The 24,065-nt window shown below is 33.0% G+C and overlaps 1 protein-coding gene across 1 annotated transcript in view; it reads left to right on the top strand.

Annotated features, from left to right (window-relative positions):
• LOC124536111 (TBC1 domain family member 12-like) overlaps positions 1 to 24,065 on the top strand; it is a 49,426-nt gene that overhangs the window by 15,832 nt on the left and 9,529 nt on the right. The window contains exon 2 of the mRNA XM_047112559.1: positions 15,793 to 16,050. Coding sequence (XP_046968515.1) covers positions 15,793 to 16,050 — 258 coding nt within the window. The remainder of the gene's footprint in view (positions 1 to 15,792; positions 16,051 to 24,065) is intronic.

Here is a 24,065-nt window from a genome sequence, read left to right as displayed (position 1 = left end):
TGCATTATGTTTTTTAGATACGTAAATTCAAATAGCAAAACAACTCGGTGTCCTTGTTGTAAAAAAACAAGAAATATATGATAATTAAACTTATAAGTTTTATATAAATTACATAAGGTCAGTACAAATGACCTGCTGATATACACGGGTTCCACAAAATTTGCTTCAATTTTCCTGTTTACAATGTATCCTAAGTTAGACAGACCTATTATAGATTTTGCGCATCATTGATATTAGTTTATTTCGTAGTTGGGCTTTGTGAAAGCACGTCCCTGTAGGAACCACCCATTCATATATTCCACATTAAAGTTGAATGAGCCTGTGAACAGGAATGCCAGTATTGGCGAAGTAAGAGCGGTTGAAATTGATCATGGCACCTAGTTGGCAGGGATGACCACTCAGTCATTAGACCATTTACTTGTAATCGTCATGAATGAATTTGCTCTATAACAGAGAAGATAAGAAAATATTTACGTATATTAGTAGTCGCTCATTGGTCGAAATTCGAGGCCGTAATCATTGCTAGTAAAGTATTGGATGTGTTGATTCGAATAATACGGAAAAATGGGACTAACTGGACGATACCTTCTTGCTACTACCATAAAAAATAGTAAAATTTTTTTGACATGACATGCACTGTCATTGCCAGTATAATACGTATTTAATGCAATTAGTGCACAGCAATGTGTTTGTGTTTCATTTAGATTATTATGTAGAAAAATATGTTTGAATTAAATCTATCGTAGTGTATGTAATTATTTCGTGTATTGTATTAATGTATTTCTAATTCATATATTATAAAAAAATGCTTTACTTAGTAATATATTTTTTTTAATAATACGATAATATATTTTGTATAATTATAGGCTTTTTAATAAATGTCCAATCATTAAATATATACCGGTTTGCCAATGACAGGTGCAATTCTTGTAAAACCGTCGGGCATAATATTAAAATAAAAAAGTTTGATCACAGTTTAAAATCATAAATAATATGTATTGAAAATGTTTTAAGTTAAAAAAGCGAGTTATTAAAAGGTATATTATTATAACGATAATTTAACTTGCTAATTATATTTTATAATTTTTTTTTCATTAATTGGACATGACAAAGGATCGAGTAACAAAGGCACAGAGTAAAGAGTCGTTAGTCTCGACGCGGCAGTGGGAGTTACTCAGCAAATATTGGAACACCAGGCATATTTACTTTAACTTTTCCGATTAGTATAAAAAAATATATCTGCAGTAAGGTCGGCGAAGATTCTTGCAAATTGTTATTTTTAGGTTCAGAATTCTTTCATCGAAGCACTTGTAAGCAATCAATAGTAATTTTGATGTCAAATTCATTCAGAAACGTAAAAGATAAATCTTTGATATAACTTAATTTCGCTCGCCGCTTTGCTCTTTTTTAAGGGATTGGTCGTATGGTCTTTAGACAAAAAAGTAGGCAACGTCTTTCCTATGAGTTCAAGCTGGTTTCATAGGTCATGGCTTCATAATTAGAGGTTTAGCCGTGAAAATGCAACGTACAAATAAAAAGTCAAAGTAACGATCGCATTTATAATATTAATATGAATAAAAATACCCTAACAGGATACCAACGAAAGAAATATAATAAAGTAATTTTAAATTGTGAAGGTTCACTCTTGAATTTTAATAAGCAGGATGAGTGAGCTCTTCTGACTGAAAGTATGTCATTGACACACAATTATTTCATCTCTCTTTGATGTAGATTTTGAGTGATATAATTCTGTCTTCAGACTGTCTGTAGAATGATGTCATCAATTTCTTTACCGCAATAGAGCATTAAAAACGAATTAAAGTAAGCTAAACCTTCAATTACAGCTGAAAAAAGGGCAATGTAGGTAAACTAATAAGAGTTTTATTGGTTCCCATAAAAGGTTTCCGAGGTCAAATGGCAATCGTTCTCATAAAACTAGTTACCATCTAAAGTCTTACTTGAAATAATTCCTTAAAGTTCAGCGTGGTATTTACGCCAAAAATCAACGATTACATGACTGTTACAGACATGGATAGCAAGCGTTAGGTCTAGACGATAACAGTTCTAGAAAACATCAGCTAAAGAACAAAGCGGAACAAATCGATTTGTTTTAAAAATAGCCACAGGGTCATCGTTAAAGACCCCTATAATTCAGTCGCTAGTACACCTTACAAAATATTTATTATGGGGCCATTACTTTTAAGGCCGTCTGTTTACAGAACAAAAATTGCTTCTTGATTTCTAATGTCTGTCCCGTAAATAATTTCATATGGATCATCTTATTGCTACAGCTGAGATGGCCCAGTGGTTAGAACGCGTGCATCTTAACCGATGATAGCGGGTTAACCTAGGCTAGGCAAGCACCACTCACTATGCACTATATATGTGCTTAATTTGTGTTTATAATTCATCTCGAGCTCGACGGTGAAGGAAAACATTGTGAGGAAACCTGCATGTGTCTAATTTCATCGAAATTCTGCCACATGTGCTTTCCACCAACCCGCATTGGAACAGCGTGGTGGAATATGTTCCAAACCCTCTCTTTAATAGAAGAGGAGACCTTATCGCAGCAGTGGGAAATTTACAGGCTGTTACATGTTATTGCATGTAACAAACGATAGGCGAAAAGTTTTTAGTCAATGTCCAAATGATAGAAGTAGCAGAAATAGCTAGTCGTGGTATTTGTGTGTGATTGCAATGACGTTAGCGTCTACCACTACGTCATCAAACAACGCTCGATCGACTGCAACGCGATATGTTCAATACATATTTGATACGAAAGATCCGATAGCAGAAAGTCGGGTTACAAGGTCAGTTCAACATATTTATTTCGTTGGAGTTTCAATACTGGTCAAATGTATCAAGACTGTGACGTCATCCTAAAAACGGAGTTTAAAACGGACAATTTCACGCTCAAAAGCTAGTGTTTAACTTTTAACAAATCTAACCTCGACATTCTAGCGCATTTCATCGTTCTAGCATGCACTCGAGTTTGTAGTATCCGCAGTGGGAAAAGTTCACTCTTATTGAGATTTCCAACTGGAATTCAAAAGAAAATCTAGCTTCATCGAATGGTTTAAATATATTTTTTTATAAACAAAGTAGGACGTTATTAATAGTCAAATTCAGTGTTCAATATTGAAATTAATGCATAGTGTTATTCATTAAAATAGTTCAATGTCAGATAGAGCTTTAAGTACCTTGGCCCTTGAAGACAGCCAAGGTAGTTTGTTATCAGCAATACTGTTCACTATTGAAGTGCTGCTCTATTTGGTTATAATTATATTATTAAAGAATTACTAATAATTATTCTGATTCACTGGATCTAAATTACTACAGATTAAGTGATTAGATATGATGGAATATCACTATCGTGTGTTACGATGTTTTGGATTCTTTCTTCAAAACCAGCTTCTGTTTACAACTTCAGACTTATTTCGGGATGTTCTTAATGAAATTGGAATGCTAGCATTGTCATCAAAGTATCACAACAATTTCACATTCCAATAAACACTATGATATTGATTCTCAATTTCTCATACTACGAGTAAATTATAGTCACTATATATAAGTACACTACATGTAGATATAGTGCCATTGCGTAAACAAGAGTAGTAAAAATCTTGTATCTCCCTCTTAAGCCAATTCATCCTTCGCCAGCCGAGGCGTTCGCTTCTATAATAATATCAGAAGTTCCTTTAACTTTACCAATTAAAAGAATTAAATTTAAATTTAAAAAAATGCGTATCATGCAATAAATATCGTATAGATGATATAAATGCGTATAGTTTGTAGTTGTTTAGTTTCATGCAGGAAGTATTGTAATTTAATTGTATTTAATTAACATACCCATTTAATTGAATTGGTGGAAACGAATAACTTCCGATTTTATTACTTATTCTTCTTGATATAATTTACTTTCGGAAGCAATGGTAACTATAAATTTAAGGTCTGTTGAATTTATCAGCAAAGAATTTCATAATTCGTTTCCTATTTGTCACGATTGATGCATACATATAGAGAACTGTGTTAAGAATGGCATATATAAAGGAAGGAGTAAATGAAGATATGATTAAAATATGTATGAATGGAAGAAGGAAATCACGTAGCCTTCCTAAAATAATTGGGATAAGAGCATCGAATCGAGCAGCGAATGATGATGATGATGCTTTTTATGGGGACTTTACTACTAATAATGATCACTAGACTTACCAGACATAATATAGGCCAGGATATATACAAAAAAAAAAGACATATAATACTAACTTAAGCGACCTGACCAAGTTCTGAACTATAAGGCAACAGACGAGACCGATTGTGTATATGCCAAGGTCAATAGAAATACACAAATCGGAATAAAAAACTATAATTACATAAGACTTATACATTTGGCATGTGTAAGTACATAAACTTTATATTATACATACTTTCACATAACTACCTCGTGCACGAGCCATTAACGTAAACATTATCTCACACGATGAAACGTTTATATAGGTTACTTGGTTTTTAATATTAACTGTGTATTTCTGTTTGAAATTTTAACTCAGATTCTAAAAATTTAATGTGGTCCGTAATTGTTATATACAATTCTTTGAAATTATTATTTTTTCTTTAATATCAAAGGAGATTATTTAGTAAAATATGTTGGAATGGCTTTCTAGTTCCATCCAGATTAATCCAGATTTAACCAGCTGGAGCTACAAAGAACAGAAATAAAGACGAAGATGAAACCTTATACCTTTAATACTGAAGTTATTTAATGTCAGGGGTGAATTATTGTTTTCACAAAGTCTCTGCAATCAGTATATCTTAATATATTTTAACGGCAATTCTTTCGGGCTAACATTCCATAGCTTAGGATAAGAACTTTACTCGAATTAGAATGCGTATTTTGAAAATTTGCGTTTATTCATTTCTGTACTTATTTTCTAATAGTTTCACACCATTAACTATTTTTAGATAGATCTACCAGAGACGATATCTCAAATGGGGAAAGGATTTTGTCAATGGGTGTTATAAATAACTTTATACTGATTCTATTTAAATCACAGCTGTTACGAGGTTTGCTCTTTGCCTTGTTTATGTTATATAAGTTATTGGTAATTAGTATTTTTTGTACTTTTTACTGTAATATAAATTAAGTATAAGGAAATAACGTAACGAAAAAACCTTTAATAACTTAGTATTTATATACGAGATAAATTTCGCCTTAACTTATAAATTATATTTTTTGACTCAAAGAAAAACAGATCATCTCTGAAGTCAATTTTATTTATTGACCCAGAATTAATTAAATTGCTGAATTTGATATAACTCATAATACTTATCAAAGTAATTCGTGTGCTTAATAAACAAGTAAAATTTACATAGAACAGAATTAGGTAGATATGTGTGTTAATATAATTTATGTAGTATATTTTAGTGGTTGTTTGTAAGCGTGCTCATTTCATAAATAACCTGAAACAGACAACATATCGATTTGATCAGCTGTTATAATCAAGGCTGAATCAAACGGTAGAGAAAATACGGTCTTAATACATTTTGCAGTTTTATTATCCGGTTAACAGACGGATATACAAAAATATACTACATTATTAACATTTTTAAGGCTAATTATGATAGCTTAGTAAGGATATATAAAGATTGCTAATACTGTTCTTGTAAGTATACCATTGGGTATTTAACATTTTCTCATTGCTGTCCGTAAGGTTTATAGGAATTTAGTATTAATTGTCATTCTTGTATATTTATGATCGTTTTGTTTTGCTGTAACCAAACTAGTTGGAAATTACTATAAAAATAATAGGAACTTACCGATAAATAGTTCACCTTCGTCAAGTTTGCCTTGAATTACAAAAAAAAAATAGCATCATTTAAAGAAATAAACTTAAGTCATATTTATGTTCAAGAAGATAGTTTAAAGATGTATTCGAATTGTATTGTATAAATATATATTTTATCGCCACCTGTTAACCAGTCACATTCACGTTTTGTATAAAGTAAAGCGTTTCTTTATATTCGTTGCTTGACAAAGTGTACATATTTGCTAATTGTTATTTAATCTGTTCTATTGTTGAGGAGCTCACGTACTTGCGTTACACTTGGAGATAATGTCTGCAGACGCACTGTGAGTTTGTATTGTTTATTATTCAGTTTGGCCTAAATTTTTCTATTCTTTCCATGATTACGAGTAACATGCGTATGGTTATATATGCTATTTTCAAAAATTATAGCGTTGTTCATAAAAGAAATGATAATTCAACGGTTTCAATCGAAGAAAGAGATGTATTAATTTCCATAATCATTTAGATGTTGTGTCTGAGAATAAATTGTCTCATTTGCCCTTCAAGCCTATTTCATTTGTTTATGTTGCGGTTTGGCTGTCGAATAAATGGCATGAAAGTGGTATCTATCCAGATGTGATTGCAAATTCTCTACAAATAGTATAATTCAGGAATCTTATTCGAACTAACCGAGATTATACGCTATATCTATAGCTTCTAAATTATTACGATGAAGTTTCTTTCTTTGAAAACTGGTTACAGTTTCTTTTCTAACTTACCCAAGTTAGAAAAAATGACGATTTATTCCGGAGACTTAAGGCAGACCTTTTCTGAGCACGCTTTTGTAAGGACAAATGCTTGTGTTTATGTTCCATTTGCGAAAGATGACTGAACGTGGGAGGTAGTTCACGATGTAAATAGGTCTCGGGCGCATGCGCGTGTTTCTAGTACTATTAATAACTGAAGTACCGTTTGATAATTTCTCCTATTAGATGATAATTGGTATGTACTACTGTAGTTATCGTAAATTGTTGAATATGATATGTGTGTAAGGCAAAACGAATTAATTATTTTTAAATTATACCTTACTAGCGACCTGCTCTGGCTTCGCACGGATGCAATACTGTTTTCTACAAGACATTCTTGTTTCTTACAAGAAAAAATCTGTAGTAAATTTAGTATACTATATGGTCCAGTATTTTTTTATAAAAAACCTTCGTCTTGGATCACTATATCTATTTAAAAAAAACTGCATCAAAATACGTTGCGTAATTTTAAAGATATAAGTATAGAAAGGACAGACAGCGGTAAGCGACTTTGTTTTATACTGTGTAAGGAAGATTACTCAATGCCTTGGGAAATATCTGAACTGTTCTAGTGAATACCTAACTAGTAAATAAATAATATATTTTATATAAAATCAACGTCAATAAAAGAAATTGAAAATAAATCTCAAAGGAATGGTAATGTTAACCATTCGCAGACCTGTCATCCGCATCGTTCACGTTTTTTTGCGTCAGACCTTGCAGTTTCTCACGCTAAGTGTCGTCCCGAGATCGGCAACCGGAGATTGGTACGAAATTGCAAAACTAAATGTTGACATAACGGTTACTACTCTCGATGTAAACGTATCCTAAAATGGTAATCCGGTCGAAACTTAAATCAAGGATCCTGATGAAATGTAATTCCACCTTATTAATATTTGATTACTCACTGTAATTCATACTTGGAAACTAATATCTTAAGGAAAATTATATAAATTCAAATTGTGTTTTAAGGGTTTTCTTCCTTTAGACAATTAAAGTTGTGTAAATTTAATTCATATCATCCAATTCTGACAAAATATTATTGAAATCCACACGTATTTACATAATAATTAAGTTAGAGGGAATAAAATATTTCGTTTGTTAATTGATATTTAATTCTTTCATGACAAAAAATATGGAGGTTTTTTTAATAAACTGTAGTCTATGTAACTCGCGTCATGAATATTGATGCTGTTGAATCTATTAAGAAAACATAATTATCTTTTAATTATATAATAAATTTATATACGTGCTCATTTAGTTATCTTTTTCCTGGTTTTGTGTATTTTAAAATATCAATTTGTTTATTAATCACGAAGATTTTCTCACACTATGCATACAATATAGCAAAAACTTCCTGACAGATTATATCACAGCGTTATGTTACAATCCGTAGAAATGTAACTTCGACTTTTACAAGAGTAATTCATCAATTCGTTATAGATTTTAGAATATCCACCTGCCTTCACGCTTCATAAAATATGTCCAATGCACAATCTATCTGATCACGATACCGTTCTTTTGTTTATAAATATTACAATTTTATTGGCTGCTTTTAATTCCGGGAGATTGTGTAATCGTATTGGTTTAAATATTTGCTTTTTTTAATGTAATACTAACTGTTCTTAAAAAAGTTAAATTAGATGAAGAGAATGGTAAATAACTAATTAATCAGATCTTGACTTTTAATAATATTGTTGTTATTGATGGTGATTTGTTAGGATAGAAATGTAAACCCTAGGCCAGACCCTAGATGCCCTCCATAGTCGAGTAGTGTACACCGGTTCTCATGGGTACGCCACTCCGTTAAAATTCTCGGCCGAGTCAATGGAAAAAAAGTTCATTAATTTTCTATGTTGTCTTGGTTCTGGGTGTTTGTACCGTCGTTACTTCTGATTTTCCATAACACAAGTGCTTTAGCTACTCACATTGGGATCAGAGTAATGTATGCGATGTTGTCCAATATTTATTTATACTCACATTTGGTAATTCCCGTTCAAATGACATTTGGAAAATTGATAGGACCAATAAAACTGAAACTACTAGAAACCACTGGCTACTCGACATTTAACATCAGATAAACTGCAACGTTCAATGATCATCAGAAGGTCACGAACGTGTAATGGAATGTGATACCCAACAATAGAAGCGAGGCGTGGTTTGATTACGAAGTGCCCAATACGTTCAGTTGTATCAATCACAATGAAATATCGTATGGCGCAGGCGTTTCGCCACGGGTTAAGGGTTGTGTGAGTTGAATTATAAGTTTCATAACAAGTTATCTTGCAAATTGTTTACGGTAAGGTATGCCATATGGACTATTGGTATTCTTTTGATTTCTTTAGTTGAGTTGTTTTGTTTCTTTGTGTACTGTTTTAACAGACTAGTTTTTTTTTTATTGTCTGCCATTGCCAAGTTATTAATTTGTAAACATGTCGTGTGATGATTTTATATATGTATGTGTAACTTATTTCCTCCTGCGGCTCCTTCCGCGTTTGAGGGTTTGTGTAGGTTTTAGTAAATTATTTCCTTTTCTGTATCGCTGATATCGTGTATGTAAAATTATAAGATGATATGTTGAATAGATAAGTCATTAAACAAAAAACAAATCACTTTTTTAATTCATTTTCAGATTTGTAGTAGTTCATAGTTAAGTTTACTTTTTAAACCGTTGGGATAATTAAGTTCATTCCTTAGAATGACGATTTAAAACTATACTTTCATCACTCAACTTGCTCTAAGTTTGTCATAAATAAAACCTATATTCCTATAACCTCCAATATAATATCGATAGTAATGTCTCCGACAATTTCTCATCAAGTTTGAAGTCCATGAATGAGACTAAATTGGAAAAATCTTTACAATTACGGGGTCAGTTGTTCCCTGACCTCACATTATTGTTGCATGTCGCACGAGGTCACCTTCTAATGACGTACTTTAGCTTCAACAATATATTTAAAGGAACATTCTTGTGATATGTTTAAGATTTAAGTTATACTACCAGTTTTACATTTATATTTTGAATTATTTTAAGCAGTTTGCTCTTTGTTTATACTGTATTATACGTAAAACAAACTATGTGGTTGTTTACCAATTCGTTTGTTTAACTGTAATTTTTAATCTGTATTCAAGTTTTAAATTTCATTATCACATTTAATAAGCAAAGGTAAATGACCGTTTTTAAATGATAAGAGTTAGTGTTAGATAAGTGGAAAAAGGTTTAGTTCACATGTAATTGTATTGTAATGTATGTATATAGATTCGTTATCAGGTGTAGATATTATGCCCAAACATACTATGTTCTAAAATTGAATACAATTTAAACTTATCTTTGGTTTGGCCGAAGTAATCTTACTTCGGCCAAACTTGTAGGATTAATACCTATGACATAGATATGTCATAGGTATTAATCCTCCTTGGTTATCTTCTGAGGCCCTATGCCACTATCAATAAAAAAAATCTATAACCTGTACCTTAAAATTATCTGTGATCGAATCTATCTTACAGGTCAGTTATTTCAATTTACTTTTAGATTGAACGTCTTATCTGTTGAATGGAATTTCACTTAGTTTCTAACTGGCAAACTGCCTAGCTGTTTCTGCCATTATTGCTCACGCACCAAGGCTTTCATAAAATGCTTTCGCAAGCCTAACCTCATCGCGGGCTCGCTTTATTTTTGATGCTATTACATTTTTTTTTTTTGCAATAATATGAGCTGCTAGATTTCTTTGTTTCATGAACTTATTATTGCTAGAAATTAGTTATTCGCCATTGTTTCTCGACAATTATTTAAGACTGTTATTCAGATTTTGTTTACTAGTGTATCAGCTGTTATCGTAGTGCATTTTTAATTATATCCCTTTGTCAAACTTGGTCTTGTTATTGGAATTTGTAGTCTAAGTTAATATTGTTTGTTGAAACGTGTGTTGATGCATGTTGTCGTGTTTCTTGTTTTTTTTATGATCATTATCAATTAATTCTAGGATACGTGAACAGAATTATACATTACCGAGTCTGGTTCGTACATCTCGTGAGAACCAGTTTTGAATATAATTGTTTTATGAAATACGTACGTATAACGTTACAACTTAACATTAATCACGCCTAGTTTAATTGTATCTTAACATAATTTTTTTAACAATTTATAAGTGTTTTATAATTCGATGCTGTTGTTTTTCATTAGTCTAGTTTATTTGTAAAAATATTAATCTAATTGAATGTATGAATTGTTAATTAATGAAAAAACGACCTTACTCTGATTAGTTGTAACAACTTTATCATATTTATAGTTTTATGTGGTAACAGTTAAATTTTATATTCATATATGAATTTCAAGAAGGTAATACGATAAATGAAGAATATGCATTACAAATATAATACGATATTTAGTATCACTCGACACAAATGTCATGTAAAAAAATTGGCCTTGCTGTGTTTTGTTTGGACATGATCCAAGATATTCGATACGACTTGTATGTTCTTACTTATCAATAGATATATCTAAAATTTCGTTATATAAGAAATACTATTGAGTTTTTGCTTTTAAATAAATTATGAATGTCATCACGTACATTGACAACGTATGTTTAAAGCAAATGAGAGGCCGTATTGGATTTATAATAATTTCAATTGTACCTCCTTGTATTTTTAAATTTTAAAATATTTACATTTAAATTCTTTAATGATCAGAATGATTCCCTTATTCATCACTAACGACATCCTCGAATATTATGAAATAATTTCTTAGTCTTCATAACATGTCTCTAGATAGTAAATAAATTTTTAGATCATCAAGTTTATTATCCGAGGTTGCGTAAACTAACAGGAAAATTTTAAATCTGATTACATGGCGATATTCAATACTGATTACAACATTAATCCAAGCCAACTTTGAGTGATTAAAACTTTGTTTATTACAACGGTTCGCGTGTGTTAAGCAAGAGTTATATAAAAACCCATATATATTTACATTGTAATCAAAAAGTAATAACATACACAAACGAATGCTATAACAGCTTCATCATTATCATAAATTCACACGACAATAATTTTCGCCAGAGATTAGCAAACAAGTCAAGCATATGAAAACGGCGATTTGGTGGTAAGGCTTGGTGCAAGACTGTCTGGGTAGGTACCACCCAGTCATCAGATATTCTACCACCAAACAACAGTACTTTGTATTGGTGACGCTTCTTTGGTGACGCTTACCATCAGGTGGCCCATATGCTCGTACGCCAACCAATAACATAAAAATATGGATACTTTGTTACAACTATATAAAGATTGGATCCTAATTGTTTCCTTAACCTTTTCCAAATTAATTTGGTGACAGCGCAGCATGTCCCTGGCTTCCTTTAGTTCCTTTATTCGTTTAAAATACACGAATGGTATATTATACATAAGTACTTAGTAGGTACTTATATATTTGTAAATCATGATAAATTAAAATATATTTAATTATAAATTACACGGACGGAATCAACCAGAAGTCGAATATAAAATAATGTATTTTCATATTTTATATTCAACCTGTCACGTTATAAGTCAACAGGTCGCGTTGTTAGCTGCGCGAGCGCGTACCATGCGCGGGCCGGCACGGCGCATGCGCACAGCGTTTTTGTTACGTATTACCTCGTACATTTGAAAGAAATAATTACACAAGGCCTTTATAGTTTCTTTGGCACATACGAGTGTTACGCTATTGGGTCTTTATTTGTCAGATGTCATTGCTTCTTGATGCATATTTTTAAGATCTATGAATAATAAGATTTATGATTAATCATATTGTTCATTTAAGGATCACAGATAAGAAAAAATCGGCATATACAAGTATAGATATAAAAACAGTCTGCGAGCCATTAAAGTATTTCTTATATATGAATAGTTATTTACAAAATATAAATGGTCGATTAAACACGTTAGTATTTTATCGATCGAGATATAATTATCTTGTCACAATTAACACCGTCATACGCGTAGAATCCCATAACATCCGTTGCACGTGCACTTAATTACCTACGGATGTGTTAAAATAATTACTGTAACATTGTTATTATAGCTCTCTCTTTTACACCTTCGAAAAAAAGGTAGAGTAAAGGGGATAGAATCATGTTATCTTTAGCATTATATTATGCATAAACATTTTATATATAAACGATTCCAATTTTGTATAAAGGTCAATCTCAATATAATTTTTCATATTTTATTTTTATTTTTATCTTTTAGTGTAATAAACAAACCTACTTACATATATATTTATTCGCATGAACCCTAAAATGTTACAATCCTTTTAGAGAGAGTCGTGTAATACTTTATTTCATTGAATAAGTTGGTAAGATACTACATTTCGATATCTTACTTGTTAGACTGAATGTAAAATAAATGTAATAATATGAATAAATTACAATTTCTTCAATAATTCATTTTATAATAATTTTACTCCTTGAAATGCTACTGGCATCTTTAAGGTTTAATTATAATCTATTAAGTCGTTTCGAAATAATTGAAACTTGAGGAAATCTTTATAGGTTTATATCGTGTCATAATGTCTCACATTTCTTATTTAATTAAAAAAAAAACGTTTTTATATATTTTATCAATTAATTCTTAGAGTATTTCGTTATGTATTTACGCAATATATGTCTAGGTAATGTATTCGTGGATAACATTTCTTGATAACGTACCGAGACTGTTATATTTATTATATGTCAATAATTAAACATATAAATATTCACATATATGTTGTAGAATAAAATATTAATAAGTTATTTATAAAAAATAAACCGATTATCAAATTAGAAACAGCTAGTGAACTAGAAAAAAAAATAGTATTTCTCTGAAACTAATCGATTTTAATGAAACTTACACTGTTCGAAATAAAGTGGTTACATTTGAACGTAGGGAAATTGGATTAAAAATGATCATCTCAATACAGCTTTTATTTTTCGAGAAATTCGTGGAAAAACACACATACAAGTATATAGTATATATACACACATATAAGTAATACACATATTAAATTCAACACGTTCTTGGAAGCTTAAATGGATCATTATACTCAAATGTACATACATGTCGAACTGATAATCTCCTTTTTTAGAAGTTCGTAAAAAATAATAATTGCGCATGTCAGAGATGTTGGTCGTTGTGCTATGTTTCCTTAATTTCTGTCATTTAACTTTTCTCGATTTTAATGCTTGAATCTCTTATTCACTTGTTCTAGACTTGCGTACAGATATTTAAATGTTATTTTGTCATTTAAAATTAAGGAATATTATTTTGGCAACCCTAGCTAGAATCATTTGTTAAAATATTAACAATCGCGTTGGCAAATATCATCTGCGTTATTTATTACTCAACGATGTAAATGAATATAACTTTCAGTACGATCACAATAAGGGCGAAATTGCTTTGTGTACGGCTTAGTCAGTCAATATTTATCACATTCAACGCGAATGCTAGGAAGGACATATAAATTGACGTCGATGTCACTCTGTTTGATTCAGTAAACTTATAATACTATCTGTCTGTACACACTTCCTACTTGAAGGAAGTTCACTTGAAATTGATTTTTCCAAAAATGTTTTCTTATAAAAGTCTACATTGCGAAAGGAGTATTTATCCTATAATTCTATCCAATATAACATAAAAATATCGATTGTAGTCAATGTTGTAGTAAACAGATATGTTATTAACGCGCAAAAAGTGAAGACTAGAAAACGTCCTAATTGGGACGTTTGCCTTTAGTTGTTTTACGTAGTAATACGTTATAATGCATCATAAATACGTTTTGCGTAATTATAACATCTAGTTATCCCTTTTACTTATTGTTTTTATCAAGCTATCCTTTTTACTTTTAAAGAAATGTAAAAATAAACTAAAATAAACGGTGCCCGGCGCGGCACACTTTTTTCTGTTGTTTAGTATGGATATAACATATCTGTTTATTAGAATATCATTGATTGTAGTATATGTAATTTTATATTATGGTTACGTCCTTAAAGTCTGACATATTAGTAAAATAATGTTCAGTTGAAATGGCTCAAAATATACATATAATCGAGGTTCGGCTCAAATAAGGCCAAGTGACGCTGAGTTTTGTTTGCATCATTCCCGCTTGTTATTCATCTCGTGCTCATAAAGAAAACTCTTTGACGAAAAACTGTAAGTCCTGGATATTTGCCACTTGGATATACATCAACCCATCCTATTATAATTTACTTTAGATTTAAAATAAACATTGTGTATATATCACAGTATGTTTTTATATTGTATATATCTATTGCAAGTATAATAATTTGTGTAGACATTATTACGACTGGCAACAAAATTTACGCCTCATATTTTGATTTGTGCATTGATTAAGTGCTATAACTAGTAATATAATGTTATTATACTGTATGATATATTGAAGATGAAACGTTAAATAAATCAAACTAAATAGGTAATTAAAAAAAAATAATCAATGAGCTATAAAAAGAGATGATTGACTTTAAATTAAACGTCTATTTACCTTAATAAAAACATGGCGGAACACAATTATATTAATGTTAATTAAGAATATTTTCTCGATTTTATGTAAGTTATGTTTGTAATTATAATTGCTAAGAACGACTTCTACATATGACGTTGAATAATCAAGCTTTCACTCGCTACGTATGAAATTACTCAACAAAATAGATTTTATCTCTATATAATTTATTAATATATAGATAATAATTAATTAAACCGATTTGATGATTAAACTAGATTGTCTTTTATAATCGCAAACGAATTAATTCTTGGTTTTTTTTTATCTGTTACGTTAACAACGACAAGAAACGTTCGACGTGTGATATTATGAGTAAATAATTTGTTATCTGTATCTGAATTTATTATACAGTAAAATTAAATAAGCTAGGAAGTTATCACTAATTCTCTGCCCACGCTCTCAACGAGAGCAAATTATCACACAATGACATTCCGGACACGTCTGCGCTCGCGCACAGCTCTCGATCATGAAAATTGATAGGTAACTATGACATAATACGAAATACTGGATCGTTTGCTTATGATTTTTGTATATGTATACAGTAAAGAAAAGGTTTGACAAGGCTACCATCGATTATTCAAGAAAGATTTAAAACGACTGAAGTATCGTAGCGAATACATTTTAAAGTCTGACGAAAACAAATATTGATTGTGTTTTATTTTTGTTACAGGGGCGTATTCCCGTGGAAAAGTAACTCGTCGTCTTCCAAGAGCCAAGAATCAAACGCGACAACCACATGGCGTTTGTTTGGCAGTAAATCCAATGGAAATATAGCTAAGAGTTTGACAACCGAAGTGCAGAACTCACTCACCCCCACATCGTCGGCCGCGAACACACCGCATCATCATAAAAGACAAGGCAGTTCGGCTAGCGAGAAGCAGTTCGATGATTTAGTCGCCAGTTCAATAGCGCTCATACAGCATGACCGGTAAGCAAATATCCTGTAATTTCGGAAGTATGACTTTTCATTATTATTTATTAATTATAATTAATCTTACATGTATCATATATTTCATGTAGTACTATTTTTATACTATCATCGAACTTACTTATAGGCATCAGCGTTTCGTTCAATAGCAATTTATTTATTTTCGTCATCATTTCTTCGGCATTGGAATGTTGGAATACGGCTAGGGGTTAATTTGCATCTTATAAACAATATTTATAGTATACGATGCTCAAGCAAGCTTTTAAGTAATTTCATAAATTTATGACATAAGTCGATTGGAATATCCCAATATCGTGAGACGATAACTAATGTTGAAACAAATAGGTCCGCCCAGTTTTTCAGTCATTGTTAAATGAAAATTTTAGTTGTGTTTCGGTTTGTAGGATGAGAGGTTGCCTCAAATAGACACGGTCAAACAAGTTTTACAACCGTGTCAAATTTTAAATCGATCGCAACAACCACTGACAAAATTGTGATACGGGCGGATGAACGCATTAATAAAGACGCATAGTTGGATGAACACTAATAATATTACCTTAAAATAACAAAGAGATACCATTTCTTAGGTATTGTATTTACCTGATCTATTCAAGTCTGAATATCATCAACTCATAAGATATTGTGTACCAAAACAAGAATTGAATTCAATTTATTGCTGTGTTTCAGTGCCTAAGTCATACAAAGTATATACAGACATTGGCGATCAATTTAGTTTTTGCTTGTGGCAATTCCAGTTTCTATCGGTAGATGAATAGTTCTCGTCGAGTTGCCTATTTTGCTAATCTAACTCCCTAAATCAAAAAAGTGTCACTTAAATGTTATCAAGTAAGGCAAGTGTAAATGTCCCACTGCTTGCATATGACCTTCTTTTTCTGGAGTTGATTTTAGTTTACTCCTGACAGATTTTCATCCGCCTGTTTTTATGTAGTTAGAGATGAACTACAAATTCAAATTAAGTTCTTGAAAATTCAGTTTCGTTTGTCTGGATTTTACTTTGCAATCATTGGTTTTCAGATTCATGTCTTCAATTTATTGGACATACGACTCGTACCTATATTCTTGTTACGTATTATTGGCGCATTATTACCTTTTATTGCTAAGACGAACAATGAAAAGAAATATAAAGACTTATATAAGGAATTCGAGGAATGTTCTGTCATTTCAGTTAAATCCGCATATTTCTCTTAACGAACGACATACATTGTATTCAACTATGAAGTTCTCATAAACGTAATTAATTTAATGAGACGTCGAGAGCTGTGTGAAGGAAGTCTTGACTTGAAGAAATCGTTGTTTTTATCGATATTTGTTATATTTAGATGTTTCCGTTGATAATTTGCCAAATTTTTCAACATTACCGAATACGACAATGAGTAGGTACTTCACTATAATAAAATTCGTGATTATTTTAGTAAGATTTGGAATATTAGCCATCCCTTACACCTTGAATAAGTTAGTGACCTTGCTTTTAATGGTAACTCTCTTGTATCTACAGATTCACTTTCCCTCTCACTATTTAAACTAGAACAAAACAATACAAAGTATTGCTGTTTATCAGAAGAATATGTAATTAGTGGGTTATGTCTATACGGGCTTACTTAGAAGTCCTACCTCCTAGTTTTGTGCTGGTAAAAGTGTTTACTAACTTATTTAGTCAATTCTGAATTCACCAAAGGTCTTAACTTAATCCTGGCGTCAATTCATTTAGAATTTATTTTCTTTTATGTGATTTCAAAAATATTATTTACCTAAAGTGTAACATTATTTATAACTGTTTTTTACCTTCGTGTTTAATTATTAGTGTATCAGTTATCTAAATGATACATGGAATTGATTAAAAATGTTTACAAGTCTTTTTTCTTTACAGTTACAATTATTTGCAATAATTCGTTTTGTTTAATTGCTATTAAACTGTCCGTTGCTCTACTTTTCCTCGTAATGTAATTCAATTTCCTTTAACGTTAAAATTGGATCCTGCATTGCCAATACTAAATATTTTAAATGCACAGAATTAGCTAAATAAAATTTATAATGTCGTAACGCTCTCTTGTTTTTCATTTTCTCTAACTTTGGTAAGTGTCAACTTGTTAGTGTCTCACTGCTAATAACCCTTTTTTTCTGCGGAAAAAACCTTGGCATATATTCCAACACACTTCTCCTATTCGTGTACGTAAAAACAAATGCAGAACTTCACCAAACATTTTTTCACCACATTACATTAACCCTATCCTCTAAAGTAGGTACTTAATCAAAATATTCTCTGTCATTGAACTATGGATTATTATATGTGTATAATAAGCTTGAAATTTGATATGATCTAAATAAGGACATAAATTAATAATTCAAAAGCTCAACATCAAGACGTGGGTAGTTCAATAGCCCGCGTTGGAGTCGTGTTGAGCTTCAGACCGACGTGAGGTCACGATGGGTGTGACTGACCGACATTGGTACAAATTTTCTCGCTACTGTTCCGACTAATACATTAAATGCGAGGATTAATAAATATTCTCATTAAATATTTGATAATATATTATGTCCCGGCGACTGGTTGCAGAAAACGTATGTAAGATTGAAGATTTATTGTTTGGCACTAACAGCGGGAGACTGCGTTTGCTGGAATTTTGCTTACAGTATTCGTTAGTGCGGAAATACTTCCACTTTGAAAATACAAAGACCTTTTATTCACACTTTACCTTTTATGATATGTCTGATTCTTATAATTTCAAGGGTCATCACCCTTCCTTATAGCGAAGTAGTTCATAAGAATGTTGACACGCCTGACCGAAAATACAAAGATCTTTTATTCACACTTTCGTCAATATATCGTTACTGAAAAAACATAATATATAGACCTCATGTGATACGTCAGATTCTTAATGTTTTCAAGGGTCGATCACCCTTCCTTATAGCGAACTAGTTCATAGCAACGTCGACGTCTGACCGACAAATCGTGTCCTAATAAACGTGCACTCACCACTATTTTGATGTCACTCCGTTAATTAGAGTCGAGTATTTTTCTTTTGAGGTCTGCGGTCGCCTAATGGTCGTCGTTATACTGGAGAGCATCATGGTTTTCTTGCTTATTTAATTCTTACTGAAACCTCTATTGTGTGGTTTATATTATCATCTAATTCGGTTCCGTGGTTTACTTGTGAAAGGGTAACAGACAGATAGACAGACGTGCACCGTTTCACATATTATTCTTGGACCTAACCGCCATTCATTGAATTACGAATGCTCATATTCTCCTCGAAAGGGAGAGGAGGCCTTAGCCCAGCAGCAAATTACAGGCTGTTGTTGTTGTCATTGTTGCTGCGTAAAAACTGTAGACAAAGGTCCCCATTAGAGTTATAAATGGGTTCGTCGTAAAAACATCTGCTATTTTTCTTGAATAGTTGCTAATTGATAGTTGTTTACGCGATACCAATAACAGTGTAAGAACATCCCTAGCCTGGATCTGATCGCGTGCTGTGATGGATACGACTTTGTTTGATTCGACTTAAAGTAAAAAAACAGAAAACTAAAATAAACGTGAATGTTTTTACGCACTCCATACAGGAATTTCTCTTTTTTAATGATTAAATAATAACTTCATTATTATAGGCTTTTTATTACTGCAATAAATTAATTAATTAAGATCAACGCGGGGTTGAAATGAAAGTGACATACTTCGGGTAAAAAATATTTTTAATGACTCTTATTAAAGTTAATAAGTGTGGTTGAAGTGTTGAGCCGAATTTTAAACCAGTTTCATCTAGATTCAGTTAAAGTTATACACATCCTTTTGATACTTGTGACGATTTATTAAGTATGGCTGTATTAAATAGATAATATTAGTAGTCTTAGTATATAGTTATTGCTATTTTTTATTGGAATTTCAAGCACAGGTATAACTTACAACTGACTATTTACTTTAGTGATAATATATAGTCACATGTTCCATTTTCTGTTATATGATAAACATATTATATCTATGAGGCTAAAATTCCAGCTCGTAAATATCCTCCTGCTGAGAAGTAGTGGGGGTTTTTGAGTTAGTGTTTACAGCCACGTTGCGTGCATTAGTTATTTTAAGGAGGTAATCGACTGAAACTACTAGCTAAAGTCAAAAAGAAAATTAATGCTCGCTATGTTTTAGATTGCCGTGGAAACCACAACGGACGTAAACCAGAACCTCGAAAATGTAGTTCGAATTCTCAGGGAAGAAGGCACGAGATATTGTGGCATGCAGCGTAAGGGCAGGAAGTCGAACCTTTCGGAAGAGACTTTGGGGCTCATGAAGAAACGACGTGAAAACCCACCTGTCACTTCGTCAGAGAAACGGCAATTAAACCAAGAGATCAGCAGGCGCGTACGACACGACCTCCGGTGCTCCAATACTCTTGCAATAAAAAGAGCTATTGAGCAGAATCGGGGGTCTAAGGTGTTCGTACAATCTCTTGGAAGGAGCCACCTGACGAAGTTGACCACAGCAAGTGGAGAAGTCGTTTCTTCTAGGCAGTACTTTCGGAAGTAGAGGACTTCTACGGCCGGTTATACGCATCGCATGCATCTCGACCTGATCCCGAAAATGAGGATCCTAGAGCTACATTAACTCGCCATTTCTCCGAAGACCTGCCTGAAGTCAGTATTGGCGAAATCGAGACTGCTCTTGGACAGCTTAAAAATGGAAAAGCCCCTGGAGAGGACGGCGTTACCACAGAGCTATTAAAAGCGGGAGGTAAACCGGTACTTAGGGAACTTCAGACGCTTTTTAACTCTGTCCTCTTCGAAGGGAGAACTCCGGAGGCGTGGAGTAGGAGTGTGGTCGTCCTGTTCTTCAAAAAGGGAGACAAAACCCTGCTGAAGAACTATCGTCCCATATCCCTACTGAGCCATGTCTATAAGCTGTTTTCAAGAGTGATCACGAACCGTCTTGCGCGAAGATTCGACGAATTCCAACCCCCGGAGCAGGCCGGGTTTCGGACCGGATACGGCACCATAGACCACATCCATACAGTGCGGCAGATTATACAGAAGTCCCATGAGTATAATCGGCCCCTGTGTCTTGCATTCGTGGACTATGAGAAGGCCTTTGACTCGGTTGAAATCTGGGCTGTTCTGGAGTCCCTGCAGCGTTGCCAAGTTGATTGGCGATACATCCAAGTGATGAGATGTCTCTACGAAGCTGCCACCATGTCCGTCCGAGTACAAAATCAGCAAACAAATCCCATACCATTGCATCGAGGAGTGAGACAAGGGGACGTTATTTCCCCCAAATTGTTCACTAATGCAATGGAGGATATGTTCAAGACGCTGAACTGGAAAGGACGTGGCATTAACATCAATGGCGAATACATCTCTCACTTGAGATTCGCAGACGACATCGTCATCGTGGCAGAAACGCTGCAGGACCTACAACAAATGCTGAACGAGCTGGCTGATTCTTCTATGCGTATCGGCCTACGGATGAACTTGGATAAAACCAAGGTCATGTTCAATGAACATGTTCTACCGGAACCGACTACGATACACGGTACCGTTCTCGAAGTTGTTCAAAAATATGTCTACCTCGGGCAGACTCTGCGATTAGGTAGAAACAACCTTGAGGACGAGGTGAATAGAAGAATTCAGCTGGGTTGGGCAGCGTTTGGGAAGTTATGTCGAATCCTAACATCGTCGATCCCACAGTGCCTTAAGACGAAAGTCTTCAATCAGTGCGTCCTACCCGTCATGACATACGGAGCCGAAACGTGGACACTCACGACAAGGCTGGTCCACCAACTTAAAGTCGCTCAGCGTGCTATGGAAAGGGCTATGCTCGGCGTTTCTTTGAGGGATCGCATCAGAAATGAGGTTATCCGTCAAAGAACCAAAGTCATCGACATAGCCCACTGGATTAGTAAGCTGAAGTGGCAGTGGGCTGGTCATATTTGTCGTAGAACCGACAACCGTTGGGGAAAACGTGTTCTAGAGTGGAGACCACGTCTCGGCAAACGTAGTGTAGGACGTCCTCAGGCACGGTGGAGTGACGATATACGCAAGGCGGCAGGCAGGAGCTGGATGCGAGTAGCCGGAGAAAGACCACAGTGGCGTGCACTGGGAGAGGCCTATGTCCAACAGTGGACAAAAATAGGCTGTTGATGATGATGATGATGATGTTTTAGATATATTTATTAATATTATAAATGCGAAAGTAACTTTTGTCTGTCTGTATGTCTGTTGCACTTTCAAGGCCAAACTATTGAAGCGAATTTGTTAAAATTTAGTACGAAGCGAGTTTCAACTCCGATAATTGACAAATGCTACATAGGACTTCTTTATGCATATTTGACGACCGATCCCTAAGTCGGGGGGTTTCTATATAAGCAGGATTTATATTTATGATGTAACATAATTTATATTCTTTTGTTACATATTTTATGGAATCGAGCTCATACTTATAATATTATTACTGCCATGTTTGGGGAATAGCGAATTACTCCGAAACTCATATCAAATGGCAACATAGAATTTGAATTCGTACCTTTGGGATATCGCGCTCGTGTGTTCAATTACCTGTATCTAAGTGCCTCGGTGAAACTCTAACTACGTAACTAGTATTTTGTTTGGCGACGATCCAATTGGAGTTTTCGTGCATATCAAATATTCGTCATCAACTAATAGTGCTTTATAAATAACGCACTGTATTTTAATTATATGTGTATCGACTAACACGCATTTGAGGATGCCCCAAGGATTTTCACTGGATTTTTCCATTGTAGTGGAATAGGCTCTAAGTATAAGACTTTCTCTTCAAGTGCAGTGTTTTGTTTCTATGTCAAATTCAAAATAATTTACTCAAATAGGCTCTTACATTCTCTTTTTATCGTAATTATACAAGGCTAATTTTAATTTTAATCTTATGTTACCTTTTCTGAATGTAGATTCTGCCGATAAGAACCAGCCAGAAACTCAGTAGTAATCCGATAGTAATGTCCATAAATCTGTTGCAAAATTATTTTACGAAAGACAACACCCCGTTAGCATCTTATGATAAAGATGACATCATAAGTACAAATCTCGACAGTACATCCAGAGCAATTTGTTAAGTACGAGAAGCAGATCGGGGTCTATAAATGGTTATAGTTTCACAAATTGCAGGCCGACATCAGTCGTCGTTTCCGCTCCAGACACTATTGTACAAATTGCTACCTTGCCTTTTGCGCGTCATACTTTGTAACATCCAGTGGAGCGCTGGATACTATATTATTGGTTATAAAAGATTGTTTATATTTGTTTTTAACGAGTTAATGAGCTCTACATGCGATATCGTTCGTTGACTTGACTTTTACACATACTATATACACTTTATTTAAATCAACCATTGTTGAAAATTTACGAAATATATCGATATATGTATTTGTAGGTTATGAATTTTAAAAAAAAGCTAGACTAGACTAGACTTTTTCCAAAATATCTTAGCTAAGTACCACTAATCCATCGAAATTGCCTTAAAACGTATTCAATACTAAAATATTGATTATATACAGTGGTTTCCATATGTTGCCTGTGTACAAGCTAATATACCTAATACTTTTAAAATCTGCCATAATACCTCGTAAAAAGGTCGGAAGAAAAAAGATTTTGGTCTGTTTTCATTGTCTATGAAATCTAAACTTGAATTAAATTTTGCAGTCATGTATTATTTATATCGGGACTAATACGAAATTCTAACAACACATATAAGTATGATTATATACAAACTAAAACAGTTTAATTTATGTTTTAGGTCATCAGCTTGTAATAATTTATTAGCTTGCGCAGCTTCGCTCGATCGCATTATTTTCAACTTACGTATTTAGCGTTATGGAACATTGTTATGTTCTACAATTACTTGTTATTAAATACTTTGTTAATAAGCGAAATATTACTTTTATGTTTGTTCCCTCAGAAGTCAAAATATATTTAATATTTTTTTTCTTTCTGTATTGTAGTTCGGGTGTTATTGTGACTAAAACCGAAATCCATTGACT

Source organism: Vanessa cardui, chromosome 16 (genome assembly GCF_905220365.1).
Source record: "Vanessa cardui chromosome 16, ilVanCard2.1, whole genome shotgun sequence".
Taxonomy (NCBI): domain Eukaryota; kingdom Metazoa; phylum Arthropoda; class Insecta; order Lepidoptera; family Nymphalidae; genus Vanessa; species Vanessa cardui.
The sequence above is the reverse complement of the archived record's forward strand: the minus strand, read 5'-3'. Positions and strand labels throughout refer to the sequence as shown.